Genomic DNA, 23,640 nt, shown 5'->3' with positions numbered 1-23,640 from the left:
AAAAATTTGAGAAAAAGCTTGGGCCTCTCGTTCTGGCAGTTTTTGAGATGACGCTGGGGGTTGGGTCACTGCCACAGTCTATGACACAAGCTTCAATATCTTTGTTATTGAAAAAAGACAAGGACCCTACATCTTGTGCTTCCTACAGGCCTCTGTCGCTATTAAACACAAATATGATAAAGACATATGTTGTCATATTTCCCAGCCCTAATACTAACAGCTACAGAATTGCAAGCATAGTGTTTGTGCACTAAAAGGCTCAGAAATAGTCAGTATTACCCCAACAGCTTTTTTATAGGCCCACAAGAATACATATTTTGGTTTACCTATTTATTTTTGCTTTGTTATCAAATACGCATGTTATGACAGTAGAAATTACTCCCTCCCACATTTAAAACACAATACTGGCTGTGAGAACAGTCTAAATGTTTAATTGGCTGTTTAGCCTAATGGTTAAGTCACTCTTCTCCCACGTGAGAGAGCAAGGATTCAATCCCAGCACAGAGAACCACTCATTAGACTTCTAACAGTTTGTGCCAGCAATGTAATGACATCTCCACTGGCACTGCGAGTGTGAGGTAGTTTGATCAGTCCATCATCTGTTCTACTCTCATGAAGTGTTTATCGAGGAAACTCATATCACAATAAAAATACAATCTATCATAAAGTCTGCATTTACCAAGTGATGGTAAATGCACTCAGGTAATGGACCAGGGTACAAACATGCCTGGAACATGACTACAACATACAAACATGACTAGCTTTACTGTACTGCCCGGTGGTAGAACACCATTAGTTAGTCCACAGCAGGCTTTGGTTCTTAAAAAAACAAAGTCTTTCAGCAAACTGAAATATTAGTTTGGGATGGTTTGTTGGGGTTGTTTGAGTGTTGAAAAGTTGTGTAAGTCAAGCATGGTCTTTACTGTTTAACATCCAGCAAGCTCTTCCCCACTGGATGCTTACAGAAATAAACAGTCCATTTCTTGTGGTATTCCTCTAAAAGCAAACTATGAGGCTTTCTTATAGACCTCCCAGTTTAAACAGTGTTTTTGCGTCTGGTGGCCAGGCATTTACTCATGGTGCCCGGCCGGGCCCAGCCCGAAGGAGATGCATGAGTCCCCCCTCCCATCGACCCACCCAATGGGAGGGGCAGTAGTTGGGGTTCGGTGTTGTGTGGATCCCTGGTGGATCCTGTGTTCTGATCCTCGGTTGCTGAAACTGGCTTTTGGAACTTGGAACGTTAACTCACTGGCGGGGAAGGAGCCTGAGTTGGTGAGCAAGGTTGAGAGATACTGGCTAGATATAGTCAGGCTCACCTCAACACACAGCTTGGGCTCTGGGTCCAATCTCCTTGAGAGGGGCTGGACTTTATTCTTTTCTGGAGTTGCCCATGGTGAGAGGCGGCGAGCAGGTGTGGGCTTTCTCACAGCCCCTCGACTCGGTGCCTATATGTTGGGGTTTTCTCCAGTGGATGAGAGGGTAGCTTCCCCACGCCTTCGGGTTGGGGAACGGGTCCTGACTGCTGTCTGTGCTTATACACCGAACAGCAGTTCAGAGTACCCAGCCATCTTAGAGTCCTTGGGAAGGGTGCTTGAATGTGCTCCTTCTGGAGACTCTATTGTCCTACTGGGGGACTTCAATGCTCACGTGGGCAATGACAGTGAGACCTGGAGGGGTGTGATTGGGAGGAATGGCCTCTCTGATCTGAACCCGCGTGGTGTTCAGTTTTTGGACTTCTGTGCAAACCACAGTTTGTCCATCACGAACACCATGTTTCAACACAAGGATATTCATAAGTGCACACGGCACCAGGACACCCTAAGCCGCAGTGTGGGAGGAGTTTGGTGAGGCCTTGGAAAGTGACTTTAAGTCGGCTCCGAAAAGATTCTTGCAAACCGTCAGGCGACTCAGAAGGGGAAAGCAGTGTGCAACTAGCACTGTATATAGTGGAGATGGTGTGCTGCTGACTTCGACTGAAGACGTCATTGGGTGGTGGAAGGAATACTTTAAAAAAGGGGACCGGAGGGTGTGTTCCAACTACAGGGGAATCACACTCCTCACCCTCCCTGGTAAGGTCTACGCAGGGGTAATGGAGAAGAGAGTCTGGCTTATAGTCGAACCTCAGATCCAGGAGGAGCAGTGCGGGTTCTGCCCTGGTCGTGGAACACTGGACCAACTCTTCACCCTCTCCAGGATTCTGGAGGGTTCATGGGAGTTTGCCCAACCAGTCCACATGTGCTTTGTGGATCTGGAGAAGGCATTTGACTGCGTTACCCAGGGTATTCTGTGGGAGGTGCTTCGGGAGTACGGGGTACATGGCTCTTTGCTACGAGCCATTCAGGCCCTGTACAAACAAAGCTGGAGTTTGGTTCGCATAGCCGGCAGTAAGTCAGACTCGTTCCCAGTGAGAGTTGGACTCCGTCAGGGCTGCCCTTTGTCACCGATTCTATTCATAATTTTTATGGATAGAATTTCTAGGCGCAGTCAGGGGATGGAGGGTGTCCTTTTTGGTGACCTCAGGGTCACATCGCTGCTGTTTGCAGATGATGTGGTCCTATTGGGGACATCAGGCCGCAAACTTCAGCTTTCTCTGAATGGGTTTGCAGCCAAGTGTGAAGCGGCCGGGATGAGAATCAGTACCTCCAATCTAAGTAAATCTATAAATCCAAGACCATGGTTCTCAGGCAAAAAAGGGCGGAGAGCCCTCTCTGGGTCTGGGATAGGCTCTTGCCTCAAGTGGAGAAGTTCAAGTATCTTGGGGTCTTGCTCATGAGTGAAAGTACAAGAGAGTGGGAGATTGACAGGCGGATTGGTGCTGGGTCAGCAGTGATGCGAGCTCTTTACCGGTCTGTTGTGGTAAAGAAAGAGCTGAGCCATAAGGCAAGGCTCTCGATTTACCAGTCGATCTACGTTCCCACCCTCACCTATGACCATGAGCTTTGGGTAACGACCAAAAGAATAAGATCACGAATACAAGCGGCCGAAATGAGTTTCCTCCGCAGGGTGTCTGGACTCTCCCTTAGAGATAGGGTGAGAAGTTCGGTCATCCGGGAGGGACTCGGAGTAGAGCCGCTGCTTCTTCACGTCGAGAGGAGCCAGCTGAGGTGGTTTGGGCATCTGGTTAGGATGCCTCCTGGACGCCTCCCTCGCTACATCGCCCAGCTGGCCTGGGAGCGCCTTGGAATCCCCCTTGGAGAGCTAGTGGAAGTGGCTGGGGAAAGCGAGGTCTGGGCCTCATTGCTTAGGATGTTGCCCCCGCGACCCGAAACCCGGAGAAGCGGAAGATGATGGATGGATGGATGGATGAAGACTATTCCTATGCATTGTTGTAGAAACATATACTAAGAATTCTTCAGACCCGTATGAATTGTAAAGCATTCAGCCGCACAAAAATTCTTCTGATATAGAGTAACTCATGATAAATGAAGTAATTACAGTTGCACTTTCTGAATGTATAGAGAATATAAAGCTTAGTGGATTCACATGTACAGTGTATTCTGTGCATTTTTAAAGATAATTCTGCAGGATGACACTCCATCCCACTAGTGTTTGATGTAACCACTTATGCACAACTATTACAGCTTTGAGTCTACCACCTGTGCTTAAAAATTCTAGGGGGAAAAACTGCAAATGAGCCAAAACAGTACACTGTCCTTTTGTTGATTGCATGTTTGCAACAATGTCAGAACAATTGTCTGCCAATCTAAATGTACATCAGTACTTTAAATTGCGGGAACAGGAGTTTTGCCTCTTCCACATTAAATAAAACAGCTAGCTCATTTTCAAAGGCCTGTGTTTGCTGCTGCTGACAAAGTTGGCAGCCAAACAGCAGCAAACACATTTATTTGCTCACAGGGTTTATGGGCATCTGCAGCAGCTTGCTACCGCAGCAGCACACAAACTCAGACCCAGCAAGCAAGCAAGCAAGTGCACTGGATTTGACGAATCTGTATAAATATAACTTCTAATACATGTTTTGATGTGAACATGAAATTACATTTGTAATGAAATATGTAAGAAACTTAATATTGAATGCACTGTAAAAAAAATAATCTGGTATAGTAATTTAAAAAGTAAGTAGCTGCCTTAAACTTTTGATATTAATGAACTACAAACAAAATGTAAGACACAGATCACTGTTCTACTAACATACTATTTCATGTTTAATTAACTCACCATTTTCAGGCAATCCAGCAAGTCTATTTTTATAGTATGTCTCTCTGTCTGAGCTCAGACTGTGTCTCGACTCACTCGTACAGACGCTGTCAATAACTAAGTCTGCAGAATCAGCTACACTTGTCAATGAGAATGACACACAGCATTGCTTGTCTCTATCAGCTGCCACTAAAATCTGTTCTCATTAGATTTTTTTTTTGATTACATGATTGTCACATGACTGCTCTAAATCCATACGCACAGGTTTCTGTGTGTGTAGTCAGAGATGATGTCTGCTCTAGCATTAAAGGAGAATTACACCTTTTTTTTTTAATGTTTACATGAGTCAGTCACTCAGGTGTAATGTCAATGTCATTCAGAATGGTCTGACTTTCTTCACAGTGGTGGTGATAGGAACCAGGGTTCACAATGTCTACAACACAAATATAGCCATTTCATTAACTACCTGTCACGATTGGCCCCTCCCAGTCCTGTCCATGTGCGTCTGTTTTGGTTTAGCCCCCTCCTTTTGTGACTCCGCCCCTGATTGTCTCCACCTGTTTTCCACCTGTCCCTCGTTTTCCATGTGTATCTAAGCCCTGTGTTCGCCGCTTGTGTTTGCTGGTCTTTGTGCTGATCTTTGTTGTTGGTGTTATATGCTGTATTGGATGGTCTGTTTGTTCTATTCTGCTTGTCCTGTTGTATTCTGGTTCATGTCATGTCTGCCCCCCCCGATCTATCTGTGTTGGTCACCTGACTTTGGACCGTTATGACCCTGATTTTGGATTTGCCCTTAATAAATCTCACTTGTCTCCGCGCATGCGTCCGCCTCCTCGCTCCCCTTTACACTACCCAAAAAGACGAGTAAATCTGGAAAAAAGAATTCTATTTCTATAGGCTCTATTTTGCATTACAATGCCCTTCATGTACCTCTCTACCTTGCATGGGTTTAAAAAAATAAACATCATGCCAAAAACATAAAGCAAGACTATGATTAAACACTGTCTGACATAAGGCAGTATACATAAACATTTCATGAAAAAACTTTTTGTGAGGGAGCTCTTAGAGAAATCAAACGCTTTAGATGTCTGGTTCCTTTCACCACCAAAAGTTCTGATGTGGTCAACAACTCTGATGTAGTAAGTTTCTGTAGAATTAAGCATTTCACATTCAGTGATTTTACAGCAGACTGATTAGACTAGCTAAAAAAGTACCATCATGCTAATAGGTGGCTACTACATTCCATTCATGGTGAGCAACGTTAACATGTATGGCTGAATTATCCTACAGTCTTTGAAGATGAAGGTTTTTGTCACCAGCTTGAACACCTGGAACTGTGCGGACACATATGAGAACAGTTAAAAGATGTCAAAATAATGAGCTTCACAACAGATATCTGGAGCACTGCAGTCGTTCCAACGTGCTTCAAGTCCACCATCATCATCCCTGTGCTGAAGAAGTCTCCAGTACCGTCCCGTTGCGCTCACTCCCATCATCAAGTGCTTCGAGAGGCTTGTCATGAGGCACATTAAAGACCAGGTTCCTCCTTCACTGGACCCACTGCAATTTGCATATCACCCCAACCACTCAACAGACCACGCCATCTCCACCACACTCTACCTGGCTATCTCCCACCTAGACAATAAAGACACCTACGTCAGAATGCTGTTCATAGATTTCAGTTCAGCGTTCAACACCATCACTCCTCAGCAGCTGGGCCTGAACACTTCCCTCTGTAAATGGATCCTGGATTTCCTATCTGAGAGACCTCAGTTATTCAGGATAGGAAATAACATCTCCAGCGCCACCACACTGAGCACCGGTGCCCCTCAGGGCTGTGTGCTCAGTCCACTGCTGTTCACTCTACTGACTCAAGACTGTACTGCAAAGTACAGCTCAAACAACATCAAGTTTGCTGATGACACGACTGTGGTGGGTCTGATCAGCAAGAACAACGAGTCAGCATACAGAGAGGAGGTGCAGTGGCTAACGGACTGGTGCGGAGCCAACAACCTGTCTCTGAATGTAAACAAAACTAAGGAGATGGTAGTTGACTTCTGAAGAGCGCGAGGTGACCACCCCCCACTGGACATCACTGGCTCTGCTAGAAATCGTCAGGAGCACCAAGTTCCTCAGTGTCGACATCAGAGATAACCTCACCTGATCCCTCAACACCAACTCCATAGCCAAGAGAACCCAGCAGCGCTTCTACTTCCTGTGGAGACTGAAGAAGGCTCATCTCCCCCCTCCCATCCTCACCATGTTCTACAGGGGGACTGTGGAGAGCCTCCTGAGCAGCTGCATCATCGCTTGGTTTGGGAATTGCACCGCCTCAGACCGCAAGACCCTACAGCGTATAGTGAGGACAGCTGAGAAGATCATCAGGGTCTCTCTCCCCTTCACCATGGATGTCTACACCACACGTTGTATCCAGAAAGCCACTAACATTGTGGACGACCCCATCCATCCCTCACACGGACTTTTTTCACTGCTGCCATCTGGCAGAAGGTACCGGAGCATCCGTGCCACCACTACGAGACTCTACAACAGTTTTATTCCTCAAGCAATCAGGTTTTTAAACTCACAAGGACTGAGCTAACCCCCCAACCCCCCACACACATACTCTTCGATGCTCTACTTGCACTATCTGGAACGTTGCTGCTACTGTGTTTTCACTGTTTTACTCTGGTTTTTTCTACCTCAGTAACTGCTGTGTTTATGTCTGTCATCTGACTGCTTGACTCACAGATCACAGCATGTTAATATCTCTGCACCTTATTCCACTACCTCATGTCCAGAATGAGTGGTGTGTCGGTGCGGCACTGTCCTGTCCATTTACTGTGTCTAATGTCTGTTTAATTTATCGTATTTATTGTTTCTAGTTGAATTTTTTCTTTGCACACGATGTCTGCACGTTCGCACTTTGTATTTTTTCTTCCTCATTGCACCGTGTTGTTCCTGGAGGAACGTAATTTCACTCCACTGTGTACTTGTACATAGATGGAATGACCATAAAAGCCTCTTGACATAACTTGACTTGAGTGGTGTGAGACTGCACTAAATATTTAAATGTTTACATGTTTACAATGTTTGATTACTGCTTGTATGTTTGACCAAGCTACTTATTTATTTGCAGGTTCAGCTGCTAGATTTTGAATTACTGTTTACACTAAATATTTAAAAAATAAGATTGATTTTGATTGAAATAAGATTTTGTTCATGTGTTTGACAAAGTGAAGCTACTTATTTTTTTGTTTTGGCTTATACATTTTATTTATTTTAATATATTTTAAGAAGTTTGATTACTTTTTATTTTGAATTTGAATGCTGTGTCAAGGGCCTGCACAATTGTTTATTATTTTAGTAACAAATGAATAGCAATTTAGTACATTTATATTAATTTGTTATATTTTGTTTTACAAATATAGTAAAGTAATGTTTAAGTCTCTCCCACATGGTGAGGTAAACGGTTTATTAATTCAACAATAGTATTGGATCGGTATCGGGTATCGACCGATATGCAAAGTTTATGTATCGTATCGGAACTGAAAAAGTCGGATTGCTGCATCTCTACTTCAAACTATCATTGAGAAGGTTAACTGGTAGTTGCTTAAAGCATATACAATTAAAAGACAGATAAATCACCTCTTATGTGAACTGAACTCAATATAAACATATCACTGCTGTTGGAACAAAACTTTGCATCTCCTTTTTTGTTGTTTTCCAGTTTTTGTACATAATTTGAAAATACCTTTTGTCCTTTACATTGTGTCAAACTGTCATGATGACTGGGCCAAAAGAAACTGCTCAGAAATGTACCTGATTCCATTGAATTACATTAAAAGTAAAGTAGGTTTTTTCCTTCTCCTGCCCATCCCTAAGCAAGGTGGAGCAGGGTCTGTCTGATCACTCAGTTTAAAATCCTTATTCTTTACCTCTCTTTATTTTCTACCATCACAATCACACACAACAATTCTCCAAGATGATATAATATGTCATCTGACTAAACGGAGTGACATTTTGTGAAGGTGAATCATTCACCTCCATTCAGGTTGTTGTCACAAGAAACACACTTCAGGGTGTAAGGTGGAGAATCCAGCAGCAAAATTCTGCTTGAAAAAAATGAATCAGATAAAACAGCGGCTGGCTGTGCTCTGTATGAGAAATAAAAGTCCCCATGTGGCTATGATTTGATTTTGGTCAGGCCACCACCCTCAGATTCCACACACACCATTCAACCACGACCTAAACAGGTTTAGAAGGTGTTTTGCACAGAAACACAAATGATTCCTTCAATCTCTCATGCCCTTTCAAACCTCAGGACTTCCTCATTAACTCACGGTAAACAACCACGTAAATCATGTTAAACATGATCTACATAAAATCAACTTCTCAGCAAAATGAATTTCTGCATTTCATTTAAGCTTCTTGTTCTGAAGTGCCTGTGGGGGAGGGGAGTAGCTGCCCTCAAAACGTCATATAAAAAGCAACAGGACTGAAAAGGACGACCATAGGGGTTTACACAGCGAACAGATCTGACAATGGAACTAACGGAATTAAATCAATCACAACACAAACGCCCTGTATATGAAATATTTAATGGAACTGACTGCATTAGACTATCAGAGTTCTGGTGACTGAATTTCTAGATGTGCGCACACACACACACACACACACATCATTATGTAAGGAAGATTATGGCCCAGCCAAAGCTTTCATCTTTTCCTGAGTGCATGTGCACCAACATACTGTGTGTTGTCATGTGTGCTGAATGTCTACAGTATCATTGATCTATAGGCTGGATTTGTAGCTTTGAGTCAAAACACCACGATCCTGTGGGACATTGACAAAGCTTCATATTTCACTTGTCACAATGTGGCAAAAGTATAACATCACAAGACTTTTCAGTTTCAACTTTTCAATAGATTTCAACTTGCACCAGTAGTGCCACATTTAAAAAACACTGTCGAGAACAATGAACTGCACTGTACTACATTTAATTAAACACGACTGACTATGCTTTCTTTGTAATGAAACATGCAGTAGTTACTGGCAATATCCACAATACATTGAGAAACACACAGTGATGTAATGTAGTGTAACTGTCCACAATGCATGTGATCAGCACATCATACAGAAGCACCGCACATCTCCTAACCTCCCATCTATTTAATCTGATCTGTACTTATTAACTGCATTTTTCCTTTAGAACAAAACCTTCTATCTACAAAATGACAACTATGCAGAAGAAGAAACAAAAACTTTTTGTCACTTAATGTAAAAAGTATTTTTTAATCATTTCTATTGTTCAGTTTATCATGGAATTCCTACACAATGCAAAGGAGAACTAGTGGCACCAAATGATACAAATAAAATTAAAAAAAATAAAATAAAAAAACATATGAGCAGTGCACTGTGTCATCATCAGCTATCATTACTGTAGAGAACAGGAACATGAGGTCCAAAAACCTGCAAAGGAAACATAAAGGTGGCGAAATTGCAAAAGAAAAGCAAGCATGGTTGTGTTTTTCACTATGTTTATATCCTCAGAGTGCACTTGACCAACTCTCAGACAGAGGCTAAAAGCACATCTACCATTATTTGAGAGACTGCGGGGAGGGAAGATGGGCTGGAGGGGGGCTTCCTTAAGCCTTCTATTGTGCTATTAATTGGAGAAAGGTGGATGCTCTTGCTGAAAGACGTGATGAGTCTCTGAATTTTTTAGTAAATAAATTAAGAAAAGACAGTTATTCGTCCAGCCCTTTATGAACTGGCTGTAACCACACAGCACTGCCGCAGACATGATGTCCCTCCATAGACATCTAACAGACGTCTGTCGACTAACCACCACAATGCCGTGCGAATAATAGCAGCTGCAATCACCAGTATAGTGGGCAGTATACTGGAATAATGAGGTATAATATCATAACGCAATTCTGAGGAATTAAATCCAATTTTTACTGTAACATTATATTGAGCGTCATTATTTCATTTCTTCATGGCTCACCACAGAATACAGTCATTCATATTTTATTTTAGAAAATGAAAATGTGAAATCATGCTGCTTGTAGCAATTTCAAAAACTTGCTTTGAGAACCAGGCCAAGAGTTCACACACCACCTCTTCATTTGTGGAGCTTGGGACGTTTAACAAATTACTCCTTCCTTATCACTCACACAGACTTCTTACAATTTAATAATTATTCTGTTTGATGTAGATCAATTCACCTTTAATACCTACTATCAAAATAATCTCAGTTTAGCATAATGTATGTGCTCCAGTGGGTGACATTTACTTCCTTCACTGATTTATTCTTCATTATAAAACATTATCTATTTGTCTAGAAGAGAGGTCTTCAAATCCAGACCCTAAATCCAGTTTCCAGTTCGAGATTTTGTAAGCATTGTTAAGTCTGACACTACATGGCCAATCAGTTGCATTAACATACATTGACAGTTCAGTTAAATCCAGGGTGGGAAACTGGATTTAGGGTCTGAATTTGAAAACCTCTGGTCTAGAATACGTCCATTTTATCACCTCTGTTGGGCCAGGGGTCTTTTTTAAAATACTGTGCATAGAAAATGACCTAATCTCACCAAAAATAACAAAAAAAAAAATATATATATATATATATATATATATACACACACACAAACTTGTCAAGGATTCTGAAAGATTTTGGGGCTTTTCTTTAGTGACCCTTCTTTCAAAGAAAAAATACTACACTATACTACACTATACAGAACAATACTAAGCAATGGACCGCAAATATGCCTGTTCTGCCTTGCCTTGATTTCCTGCTGATTCTTTTATTAAGTCTTTTTTTGTTTCATTTAGTGCTTCACATGTCTCTTCTTATGCCTGGACCACCAGACTGGTTCCGGACCTTGACCAGATGCATTAACTAAACCCGGCTGGGCTACATTTAGCACAAAAACTAATTTTTAAAAGTGAGGCATTGTATGAGGCGGTACAACATACATACACACACACACACACACACACACACACACACACACACACACACACACACACACACTTCATTCTAATACTCATATCCTAAAGCATTAGGGAAAGCACAACAGAGCCCATTATTTCTGCCTCCTCAGAGAGAGAGAGAGAGAGAGAGAGAGAGAGAGAGAGAGAGAGAGAGAGAGAGAGAGAGACAGAGAGAGAGAGAGAAAATGAGTGAGAGACTTAATCTGGCACTGGTCTTGTTTTGGAAAATCTACGATCTGAAGTATTAACTGTATCATAGTCAAGTCACATTGTACATTAAAACCCATGTTTTTATTAATATCAACCCTTTAAACTGTGTAAACTTGTATATATCTAAAAATATAATTAATATACAATTCAATTAAATGGATATTCAATTGTATGTTCTATATAAGAAATAATAAGCACATTGTGTTTAGACTGAAAACAGAAATTTAACACATTTCAATGAAATGATCATCCAAAAGCCAAAGAATTTCAAATAGTAGCATTTAGTGTGGAAAGGCATATTGAGTGATTCTCTGCTTGTTTATTGAATGTTTCACATAAAGCTTATTATACTACTTACTTTCTTCTTGACCAGTGGTTTAATTATTCCCAATTTTTGTTTTAAAAGATTAGGCATTTTTCTCATAAAATGAGCTCCAACATAAAACACTGTCAGGTGTGAAACAAAACAGTTCTCAGCAAATCTCTGATCTTTTTCAGAGTAAAATCTGGTACAATACACACTTAATTTACTTGCAATATACAGTCTGTATTATTATTATACTGTAATTAGCATCCAATAGCATTTAGTTGACTGAAAAATGTATTTTACATTAGTAAAGCACCAACCTTGAGCTTCTGGTTTTAAGTTGTTTGTGACTGAAAGGTTTTTGATAAGAAAAAAAATATTTATTTTTCCTTTTGCCAAGACATGCAATCATATTTAAGCAATGATACAGAGATCATTGTAACCTTGACGAAGCCCTTATGATAACTGCAGTGGAGATAAGCAAACAATTATTTTCCACTGAGATATGTGGCAACATAAAAATATTAGGAACAGCTGTGCCTATGACGAGCTTTACTAGCTGTAGATTTTGCCAGTTGAACCTAAAACTCTTCACTTCATGCAGCTACAAGCAGTTTAATTTCTTGCATGGCCAAAGCCTGTCTGCAGTTTTATTACACATCTTATAAACATCTAGCTCAACCAGTAGGCATTGAAGTTCATGTAGTTGTTGAATAATATGCCTTTTTTTTCAAAGCAAGTGAATTCTCTGATTAAAATCAAGCAAAGAAACACTTCAGATGAACAAACGCCACAAACACTTCGAATTTCGCTATTCCATCACAGTCCTGTCTGATCTTACAGAAGGTTTAGGATGAAACTAATTAGGAAGCATTTGTCTAAGTAGGATCTTTCATTCTTCTTTAGGGTTTTCTCCATTAGTCTGTCCATTTCTTTTTTACATGCCTTATCAGTGTTATCATCTGGAAAGCCAGGACTGCGGCAAGTGTGTTCACAGCTTATACCCATCAGAGAACAAAGTGCTGGCTCCGGTAAAAATGAGTGTGTGTGTTATAGGGACAGAGAGATATGAGGCCCCTGCTATGAGTATATAAGGGCCTCGGTGTGTTAGGGGCCGGCGTGTTCTTTCAGCTAGACGGAGAACAGAAATCACCATGAAGAGTCTGATCGTCCTCGTGGCGTGCCTCGTCCTCTCAGAGGCCATCATCAGGTAACAGAGTTACGCTTTCTTGTCTCTCATCCTCTTTAGCTTTAATATTCACTCTCACTCCGAGTTACATTCTAGAGGCAGCATAGGGATAGGAACTTTGTCAGTCATGGAGCAATGCGGTAAAAGAACCACTTAGATTTCCTAAAGAACCTTTCAATAAATGGTTCTTCATAAAACCATTTTTGTAAGGATGTGAGATCTGAATGTGAAGAACTGTTTACAAGTTTTAAAAAAACTCCACATCATGTAATCGTTCTTTACCAATTACAGGCCATTTAGGAGCCACTATTTTAAGAGTGTAGCATGCTTTGAACGTGAATTTATTACAGGAGCACTCCAATGCTGATCAAAACTGCTGGCTCGGCGACTGCCTCCTAAATGGAATGTAACTATAATGTTTATAATGTAACATCAAATGAAAATGTTTCTAAATATTTTATTTACATTTTTTACTTTAAAATGAATTTGGTTTCATTTTTTTGCACTATTGCATTAACTGTGTTTATTTACTGAAGTTCTTAATAAAAATCAATTGAAATACTAAAAGGCCTTTCATACAAATATCACAGTTAAATTCTTATTTCATAGTAAGGTGCGTTACAAGCTGATCCTGCCAAATCTGACAAACCTGATCTGGCACCTTTTCAACCATCACCCTTAAAATAAAGTTGTTCATTCTCAGCAATAAATGAAAACAGAGAGCCTTCTGGGTGCCAGAGTTAACAGAACTGGGTTCATTGAAGCAGCTAACATAATATTCAAATGGCCTTTCCACTTTTTTATATTTTAATGATCAAATTTATCAAATATTATTGATTACAGCTGTAATCAATAGCAGTGAAAAAGTGGGCTATCATGCTGAAACTACCCCACAGGAGCAAATACACAGCTAATTACCTAACATTACCTAATGAAAACGTGAGCTCTTTCAGACTAGATTTGTTACTCTTTCCCCTCCGAAATCCCATCTAGCATTTTCTACCAATATTCATACTACTCTTGTTCACTCTAGCCTATTTTTATTTTATTTCTGAGTTTAAGTAAAAGTTCCAGTGGTCTCATACGTGAACCAGGCTTTGTTCCTTTCTGAAGGGTTCCCCTGAAGAAGTTTAAGTCAATCAGAGAGACTCTGCGGGAGAAGGGAATCCATCTGCCCTACAGCGATCCCGCCCTCAAATATCAGAGCCCTGAGGTCCTGGCCACCAGCACCATCGAGCCCCTGACCAACTACGCTGATGTAAGTCAAAATACAAACCCTTATTTCTGAAACAATCCACTAGAGGTGTACATTTCTGATCTGACAACAAATTGATTACAATTATTTAAGAATTGTTTCCATGCATCATGAAACCCCAAATTTCACTACAACACCAACTGTTTTGGATTAATTCTTTTCAGAATTATTATTTTTTAATTATGCTAAACTACAGTCATAATTATAGCACTATTCAAATGTTATGAAATATGGGCAATAAAAACACTACACCAAGACTTTTTGGGGGGATTTTTGCATTTGAAATAGCCTGAGAATATTATTTTGACCAAAAAAATAAGCATGTGCTCTACTGAATATTATTATAACAATCCATTAGATTGTTACAGCATTCCAAAAGTAGCATTGCCACCTTCTGATCAATGCACTGTGATGCATCAGTACATGCTAAGACAATTACTGTTCAGCTGATCTTTTTCAATGCCTGTTTCAGTCGTCCTACTACGGTGTGATCAGTGTTGGCACTCCGCCCCAGTCCTTCCAAGTTCTGTTTGACACTGGGTCTTCCAATCTGTGGGTTAACTCTGTCTATTGCACCACCCAGGCATGCAGTAAGTCATTCTACATACAACCCCTAACACTGTCTCAAGCACCTTAATGTATTAGACACACTGAGGTACCTGGCATGTGGTACAGTGATACCACCACTGCCAACAGGAAACAGGAGATATTTGTATTTGAGCAATGAGACTCAGCTACTGTGGCCTTTTCTCCACAGCCACTCATACCCAGTTCAACCCTCAGGAGTCCTCCACCTACCAATCCACCTCCCAAAAATTCTACCTGCTCTATGGAGCTGGATCCCTCGAAGGCGTATTTGGATATGACACAGTGACTGTGAGTTTGCCATCAAATTCAAAGTATATTCTGATGTGTTATGATAATCCCATGCTCCATGGTGTTAGACAAACCATAGATTGTTAGAGATCTCACAATTGTTCAACTTCACTTTGCCTTCATTAGCTGTCTGGCATCACAATCAGCAGCCAAGAGATTGGTCTGAGCACCAGTGAGCCTGGTGAGACCTTCATGGTGACTCAGTTTGATGGAATCCTTGGTCTGGCTTACCCATCCCTTTCTGTCGGCAATCAGACGCCCCTTTTTGATACAATGATACAACAGGGTCTCTTGGAGCAAGACTTGTTTGCTGTCTATCTGAGCGCGTGAGTAATACTGGCATAGAGGTTTACAACAAAGATAAACCCACTCCTCAGTATACATTACAACAGGCATTCTGATCAAGCATAATACAGTACACAAACAGCGTTACATACCATTGCATGGAGCTCTGAATAATATGTACTGTCTAACCAATGAGCTTAAACTGTGCATTGCCTCTCCTTGTGCAGGAATGAGGAATCCGGCAGTGAGGTGGCTTTCGGTGGAGTGGACCAGAACATGTATCAGGGTGAGATCTACTGGACCCCCGTGACTGCTGAGATGTACTGGCAAATTGGCATTCAAGAGTGAGCTCATTTATACCATATTATACTACTTAATGGCCATCTCTTAAACTCTTAAAATAAGGAGGAATACTATTTTAGAGGCTTTTAGAGATGTAAACTACTTCTTAAGCTTTCGTTTCTGTACAGATTTGGTGGAAATAACAGACTATTATGTTGCATTTTTTGCAATTGGTCTTTGGGTTCTTGAGCTACAACTCAAAACTATTGACATCCTCTGTACTAGGTTTCTGATTGGAGGACAACAGACTGACTGGTGCTCCCAGTACAGCGGCTGCCAGGCCATTGTGGACACTGGTACCCCTGCGCTCACTGTCCCTCAGTCATACCTGTCCAGCCTGATGCAGTCTATTGGAGCACAGGAGAACAGTTATGGAGAGGTAAAGCACAACACTACAGACTCTAAACAGCGACTGACTTAAAAACATTGACAAACAGTCTTATAAAGTAAGACAAGTGTAACTGACATTAAATAACTAATGACATAACTAATGCATGTAGTAACATTGGTTACTAGCTGCCAGGCTCAAATAGTAAGAATGTATTATTCAGTTTTAATAAATTCTTCATCTTTAATTTCAGTATAGACATTACCAGCTTCTGCTTATACTGACCTGAAAGCCTACAGAGAATTTCTCTGATCTTCTAATAAATCTCTCACTGTGGGTCTTTCTGAATCTCTCTTTTACAGTATGTTGTGGACTGCAGCACGGCAGCCAATCTCCCCAGTCTGAGCTTCGTCATTAGTGGAACATCATTCACTCTCCCTCCCTCTGCCTACATCCAGGTCATTACATTTGCTAGCTTTTGATATGCTGACCTCTAGAATTGTATGTATTATTACAAATTATTTTCTACTAGGGCTGCAACAAGCAATGCAACACCTCGATGCCTCAACACCACTGTTAACATGCCACCATAATGTTATGTGCATATTCCTGGCTTTTTAAAATATATTTTTATTTCTTTTTATTTTTTCTTAAGAGCACAGCTTAGTAAGGCTGATTTAAAACCAGAAACAAGTCACTGCATTTGTGCCTCATAACACTGCCAGCTCCTAGCCCATCAGCACAGCCTTTTATAACTGCTGCATGTAGCAAACAGCAGTAGTGGCCTTGCGTGCACCAGTTTTAAGCTTTAAGTCATTTTTTTCTGCTTGTGGTGAGTGGAATGCCCCTCAAGGTTCTTAAATACCGACTGGCATGGAAGCATTCTGCTTTGCCACCATACATTATTGCTCCTGGTATAAATCTAAAAACCTAATGCCTGACCCATTATGGCTTTGATCACCCCAATACACTCAGAAAAACATATAATAACAATTTATCACAATATAGATTTGAGAATCATACTGCCCTCTCCAACTTGCAACAGCTTTTAGGCCACTACATGAAAACTGAATAACAATCCTAAAATCTTGTAATACCTATGTTCACAGGAGACCCAGAGTGACTACTGCTTCGTGGCCATCACCCCCACCAACCTGCCCTCTCAGAATGGCCAGCCCCTCTGGATCTTTGGTGATGTGTTCCTCAGGGTGTACTACTCTGTGTATGACCGTGCCAACAACCAAATGGGCTTTGCCACTGCTGCCTGAACACCATCGCCAATACAACACTCCTAACAGCTCAAAGGCTCCACAGGCTTCACCCACATCTCTAATGGAAGCTACAATCTCACACTTTTCATTGCATTAACATTGGAAGAACTCTGTTGGCAGCCTGTGACTAGCCAATAAAAAGCCTGAGGGTGTTTTTTCTTGAAATCTAATTATTTTTATTAATGACAGTAACAGACAAACACAATTATGAGTCGAAATGTATATTTTTTTAAAGTCCCCTATTCAGTGTATTGAAACAATATTTCACCCACTGTTTATTGGAGTATTTAGATAAAAATAAAAAAGCAAACAGCAAACAGTCTCCAGTTTTGATGTCATGTACAAGCATTAATGTAACGAATAGTTAATCAGTGTGCTGATCATAGTGTGCTGATTCTAAGCATGTATTGCAGCATTTTAATCCTTCCCTTACATCTGGAGTCTGGCCATTTTAAATAGGCCACAGAATAGCATGGCTTTTCTTGACTGACTATATGTGATCAGAACCAACCAAACCTAGCTTAAATCTGAAAAAGCATCATGAACACAGCCAGCGTCTGCTTTCTTGTCTATTCCTTATTAGTTGAGGCAATTCTGGTAATAAACATTTAAAGGCAATAAGCTGACTGGCAAGATTTCAAGAAAATTTAAGGATTTTCAGAGCTGAAGTTCTGTTAGGCTTTGTTCATATGCACTGGAAGATAGAGACATTAAAATCTATCTACCAGTTAATCTGTTATGATTATGACTTTAAGGGAATTGGAGAAGACCATTAGAAACACGGTTGTTACCTAAAAAGCTTCATCACTAAACATAAAAGAAGATTCAGGATTCTGGAAATGATGGTTACGGTTATGGTTATGATGATCAGTTATTACATTCACTATTGCATTATGTATTCTTATTATTACTGTTATTATTAGATCTATTCTCTATGATGAAAGAGAATTCTACAAAATTATTTAATAAAACTTGGTTAACTTGGGACGGCACGGTGGCGTGGTGGGTAGCGCTGTCGCCTCACAGCGAGGAGGGCCTGGGTTCGATTCCCCGGCCGAGCGGCCAGGGTCCTCTCTGTGTGGAGTTTGCATGTTCTCCCTGTGTCTGCGTGGGTTTCCTCCGGGTTCTCCGGTTTCCTCCCACAGTCCAAAGACATGCAGTCAGGCCAATTGGTCATGCTAAATTACCCCAGTGTGTGAGTGACTGTCTGTTTCTGTCTGTCTGCCCTGCGATGGACTGGCGACCTGTCCAGGGTGTATCCTGCCTTCCGCCCGAAGACTGCTGGGATAGGCTCCAGCATCCCCCCGCGACCCTGACGGAGAAGCGGCTTAGAAAATGGATGGATGGATGGATGGATGGTTAACTTGGTACTAAATAGCAACAAATAGGGTTCTACTATTGTGACACAGAGAATCCTTTTGCTGAAACTAGTTTGAAGGGTTCACTACCAGAGAGCACCATAAATATTCATACAGCTTTGCAAGTAAATGATCTTACTTGAAGGCCTACAGTACTTGAGTTATGAATATAAAATACAGACAGAGAATGCAAAAACTGTAACCGCCAATAGTCTTTTTTTAATGCTTTAACAATTCTATAAACTCACCAAAGGTGTAACAAGAATAATAATGCAGGGCGAATCATTGTGTATATACTGGGTTTATGCTCCAGGCTTGGGGGACCCTTAACATGCCCAAGTGCTTTTCTCAGCCACATTAATATTGCACACGTTCAGTTTAATGTGAAATATCAAACATGCAGCAGTGAAATTCCCAAACTGAGTCAGAGGATTAGAGGATAACAGGATCCTCCATCTTCTCTCTTCATCCGCATCTTCCTAATATCCTGTGTTACTACAGTGCTGAGAATGATCCATCCATCCATCCATCCATCATCGTTGACCGCTAGTCCAGACAGGGTCGCGGTAGCAGTTGGGAGAGCAGAGAATCCCAGATGACCCTGTCCCCCGCAACGTCCTTCAGCTCATTCCCGGGGACCCCAAGCCGCTCCCAGGCCAACTTGGAGACATAATCCCTCCAGCGAGTCCTAGGGCGACCCCGGGGTCTTGTCCCGGTAGGCCGTGCCTGGAACACCCCCACCGGCAGGCGTCCAGGGGGCATCCGGATCAGATGCCCGAACCACCTCAGCTTGCTCCTCTCAATGCGGAGGAGTAGCGGCTCTACTCTGAGCTCCTTCCGGATGACCGAGCTCCTCACTCTATCGCATAGCGTGTAGCCCGCCACCTGATGAAGAAAGCTTATTTCCGCCGCTTATATTCGCGATCTCGTTCTTTCGGTCATTACCCACAGCTCATGACCATAGGTGAGGGCTGGGATGTAGATCGACCGGTAAACAGAGAGCTTCGCCATTTGGCTCAACTCCCTCTTCACCTTACCTGGAGTGGACATGCTATCCTTTTCCGGCCCAAGACCATGGACTCAGACTTGGAGGTGCTGATCCGCATACCAACCGCTTCACACGCAAACCGCACCAGCGAGCACTGGAAGCATCCATGTGATTCCGCCAAATAACAACATCATCTGCAAATAGCAGAGACGCCACCCTCCGGCCTCCACACATAATGCCCTCCTGACCCCGGCTACGCCCTGACACTCTGTCCATGAATATCACGAACAAGAGTGGAGACAGAGCACAACCCTGGCGAAGTCCAACGGTAACACTGAAAGAGTCTGACTTAATGCTCAGTATACGGACACAGCTCTCACTCCTGGAGTACAGAGATTGGATAGCCCGGAGTAGTAGCCCCGGCACCCCATACTCCTGGAGCATACTGGGTTGGCAAACTCCCCTGCCCCCTCAACAATCTGTGAGAGGGTCAAAAGCTGATCCATTGTTCCACGGCCGGGACGGAAACCACATTGTTCCTCCTCAATTTGCGGTTCAACTATCGGTCGGAGTCTCCTTTCCAGCACCTTTGCATGACTTTCCCAGGGAGAATGAGCAGTGTGATACCCCGATATATGGCACACACCCTCCGGTCCCCCTTTTTAAAAATAGGGACCACCATCCCAGTCTGCCAGTCCAAGGGTAATGTTCCCGAGGTCCATGCTATATTGCAGAGGCGTGTTAGTGTTAGTGTTAAAAAGTTCCTCAAAGTGCTCCTTCCACCGACCGACAATATCCTCATTTGAAGTCAGGGTTTCTCCACCCTTGCCGAATACAGCTCGGGCGCAGCCACCCCGACCCCTCCTGAGTCGCCGGACAGTTGTCCAGAACCTCTTTGAGGCAGAACGAAAGTCTTTTTCCAAGGCCTCACCAAATCCTCCCATGCCCTGGATTTTGCTTCTGCCACCGTTGCAGCTGCCACCTTTTTTGCCTGTCGGTACCTATCTGCTGAGTCGGGAGTCCTTTGGGCCATCCAGTCCCTAAAGGCCTCTTTCTTCAGCTTGACGGCCTCCCTCACCACCGGTGTCCACCAGGAGGTTCTTCAGTTACCGCCCCGACAGGCACCCACAATCTTTTGGCCACAGCTACGCCTGGCAGCTTCCACAATAGAGGTTTTGAACAGGGTCCATTCAGACTCCATGTCCCCTACCTCCTCTGGGACGTGAGAAAACTCTCCCGGAGGTGGGAGTTGAAATCATTCCGAACAGGGGTCTGTGAAAGTCGTTCCCAGCACACCCTCACTATTCGCTTGGGCCTACTGGATCTGACCATCAGTCTTCCCTGCCATCTGATCCAACTCACCAACATTACAGATGGTGATCAGTTGACAGCTCAGCACCTCTCTTCACCCTAGTGTCCAGACGTTATGGACAACCCATGCCTGGCACAGAACTCCAATAACAATTCATCATTCGGGTTTAGATCGGGCAGGCCGTTCTTCCCAATCACGCCTCTCCAGGTCTCCCAGTCATTGCCAACGTAAGCATTGAAGTCTCCCAGTAGACCCCGCCTACTCGCTCCAAGAAGGCCGAATACTCTGATCCGTTGTTTGGTGCATACGCACAGACAACAGTCAAAGTTTTCCTCTCTGCGATTTTAATTCGCATTGTGGTGACCCTCTCGTTCACCGGGACAAACTCCAACTGCCTGGTCACCAGCCGGGACTTGGTTCCAGAGCCGACACTGTGGGTGGAGGTGAGCCCAACTATATCTAGTTGGTACCTCTCAACCTCCTGCACAAGTTCCGGCTCCTTCCCCCCCCAGTGAGGTTACATTCCATGTGCCAAGAGCTAGTTTCTGCTGCAGGGGCCTAGGCCACCTAGGGCCTCCCCGCAATCTCCCACTGCCAATATGGCACTGCACTGCTCCCCCATGCTGGACCTTGTGGGTGGTGGGCCCACATGGCCTCCCCATGTTGCCTCTTCCGGCAGAGCCCGGTCGGATTATGTGCGCTCGCTGTGGAACACTACCCCCAGGCCTGGCTCCAGGTGTAGGTCCCGGTGACCCTTTCCCAGGCAGGGTACACGATTTTTTGTGCACAATATGCATGGAGATAAACTGAGAATGATCCACCACCCAAATAGTACTTGCTTGGTGAGGGTCTATGTGGGTCCATGAGGGAAAAAGGAGGCTAATAAAGTATAAAGAGAAACAGATGAACTGCAGTCTGTAATTGTAGAACTATAAGGTGTATCTATATAGTAAGTGAAGCTAATAAAATGGACATTGCGCACAGAAATAAGGAGGTGGTTATAATATTATGCCTGATCGGTGTATGATCTCCTGATGTTTTTTCATTACTTGAGAAACAGCTCTAGCCTTTAAAAAATAAGAAGTACATATAATTTTCTGAATCCATCAATGAGTCAATCAATCAATAACGCCCTTCTAGAGAAGATGATATAGCTTAGAGATGAGGTCATTATTCATGAAACACAATAGCTGTCTTTTGTGGGTCAATATATACAATTCCCTGACCCAAAGCACAACACTAAAAGAAATCAGATTGAAAAAACATACTTTTTCCCTCTGTGCTGCCCTCTTTGCAAAGATCTGTGGGTGTGTTTAATGACATAATGACACTATATTTTATTATATATTATGTTATATTATATATTATATACTAACACAGCAGAGGGGAAGAATCAGCACAAATTCACTCCTCAACCCCACCCTGTCATCACAGTTCCTATGGCAGCCCTGTACTGAATCCTTCTATCCCATCCACCCTTATTACAGAGGGTGTTGCCTGTTCAAGGCTCCAGAGAGGCACATCAGCTGCCAGTCATCTGCTGTTGCCATAGCAGCTGGTGCTGTGTGGGGTGTGATGTCACACCATTAGCAGAATCCCCCGCGGGTTTGGCCAGGTTAGGCAGGGTGAGGTAACCTTTACTGTCCTTTTTTGCCATTGCCATGACAACGCCACGCTTTTACAGTACACGCTAATTTGCTGACTCATGGTACTTTTGTCTGAAGATGGCTGTGTTTCAAATCAGCGCTTTCTGAAATTTACTTTGCAGATCTCTGAAATTAGCTTTTGAAGTATTTAGTCTTCGGACCAATCATGTTTTCATTTTACAGATGACCACATATACATTATCCTACTCTCTTAACTATCTTTATTAATCCCACTCTCAAGTGTCTTTCCTGAAGAGTAAAAGAGAGATGGGCAGAAAGTGAGAGCAAGAAAGAGATAGAAAGATAGCAAGAGAGAGGGGAGCGAGAGAGAAGGCAAGGAAGACAGAGAGAGACGGGGGAGACAGAGAAAGAGAGAGAGACAGAAGCACCTAAAATGAAGTGAGACTGGCCAGGGTTTCCCCGACCCTCTCCCTGCACCCCTCCTTTATTCCTTTCTTCTTTCCCTCTAAAATGTCGGTGGGTATGTTTGTTAAATAAATATTCCACGACAGTGACAGTAATGAAGAAAAGCTGAATATATCCAGTATGTGTCAACACATTCACCCTCACACACACACACACACACACACCACACACACACACAGCTTGCAGACTAGTGGTGCACTGCATGTGTCTGCATAAATTATGAAAAGGTGGGCAAGAAGAAGGGATGGGTAGATGATGAGAGTGACAGAAAGATGAAGAAAGCAGATAAAAGGCAGGGCCGATGAAAGATGAACACAAGATGCTCTAACACACTAAATACAGTTGTTACAAAATACCAAAATGAACATTTTACAACATTTTAACTGAAATTTAAATGACCATCTCAGACATTTATGTATTTGTATAGACATCTATATTTTAGACGTCAGACGCAAATTTGGATAAAAATGTGAAATTCACAATTTCAGTTTGCTGCTACTTCTTCGAATTATGATCTTTCTAAAAACATGCTTCTAATCTTCAGTACTCAGATTGAAAAATACACAAGATGGCTTTAGTTACAGACAATGTCCCTAAAGAACCAAGGAAAGCTTTCTGGAATACACCATATACACATGCATATCTCCAATACTTTTTACTAACCAAAGTCACAATATAAATAACATTGTTTAA

The 23,640-nt window shown here is 42.4% G+C and overlaps 2 protein-coding genes across 3 annotated transcripts in view; one reads left to right on the top strand and one right to left on the bottom strand.

Moving 5' to 3' along the window:
• The window catches only part of mapk8ip2 (mitogen-activated protein kinase 8 interacting protein 2), a 102,899-nt gene that overhangs the window by 63,023 nt on the left and 16,236 nt on the right, over positions 1-23,640 (bottom strand). The gene's annotated exons all lie outside the window — the stretch shown is intronic.
• On the top strand, positions 12,795-17,450 carry LOC108441008 (gastricsin-like). The gene is made up of 9 exons (XM_017720298.2): positions 12,795-12,881; positions 13,974-14,118; positions 14,588-14,705; positions 14,873-14,991; positions 15,118-15,317; positions 15,504-15,620; positions 15,844-15,997; positions 16,309-16,404; positions 17,056-17,450. Exons 1-9 carry the CDS (start codon positions 12,826-12,828, stop codon positions 17,212-17,214), a joined length of 1,164 nt encoding a protein of 387 aa, XP_017575787.1. The 5' UTR covers positions 12,795-12,825; the 3' UTR covers positions 17,215-17,450.

Source organism: Pygocentrus nattereri, chromosome 7 (genome assembly GCF_015220715.1).
Source record: "Pygocentrus nattereri isolate fPygNat1 chromosome 7, fPygNat1.pri, whole genome shotgun sequence".
Classification (NCBI taxonomy): Eukaryota; Metazoa; Chordata; class Actinopteri; order Characiformes; family Serrasalmidae; genus Pygocentrus; species Pygocentrus nattereri.
This window is presented reverse-complemented; position numbering and strand designations above follow the sequence as displayed.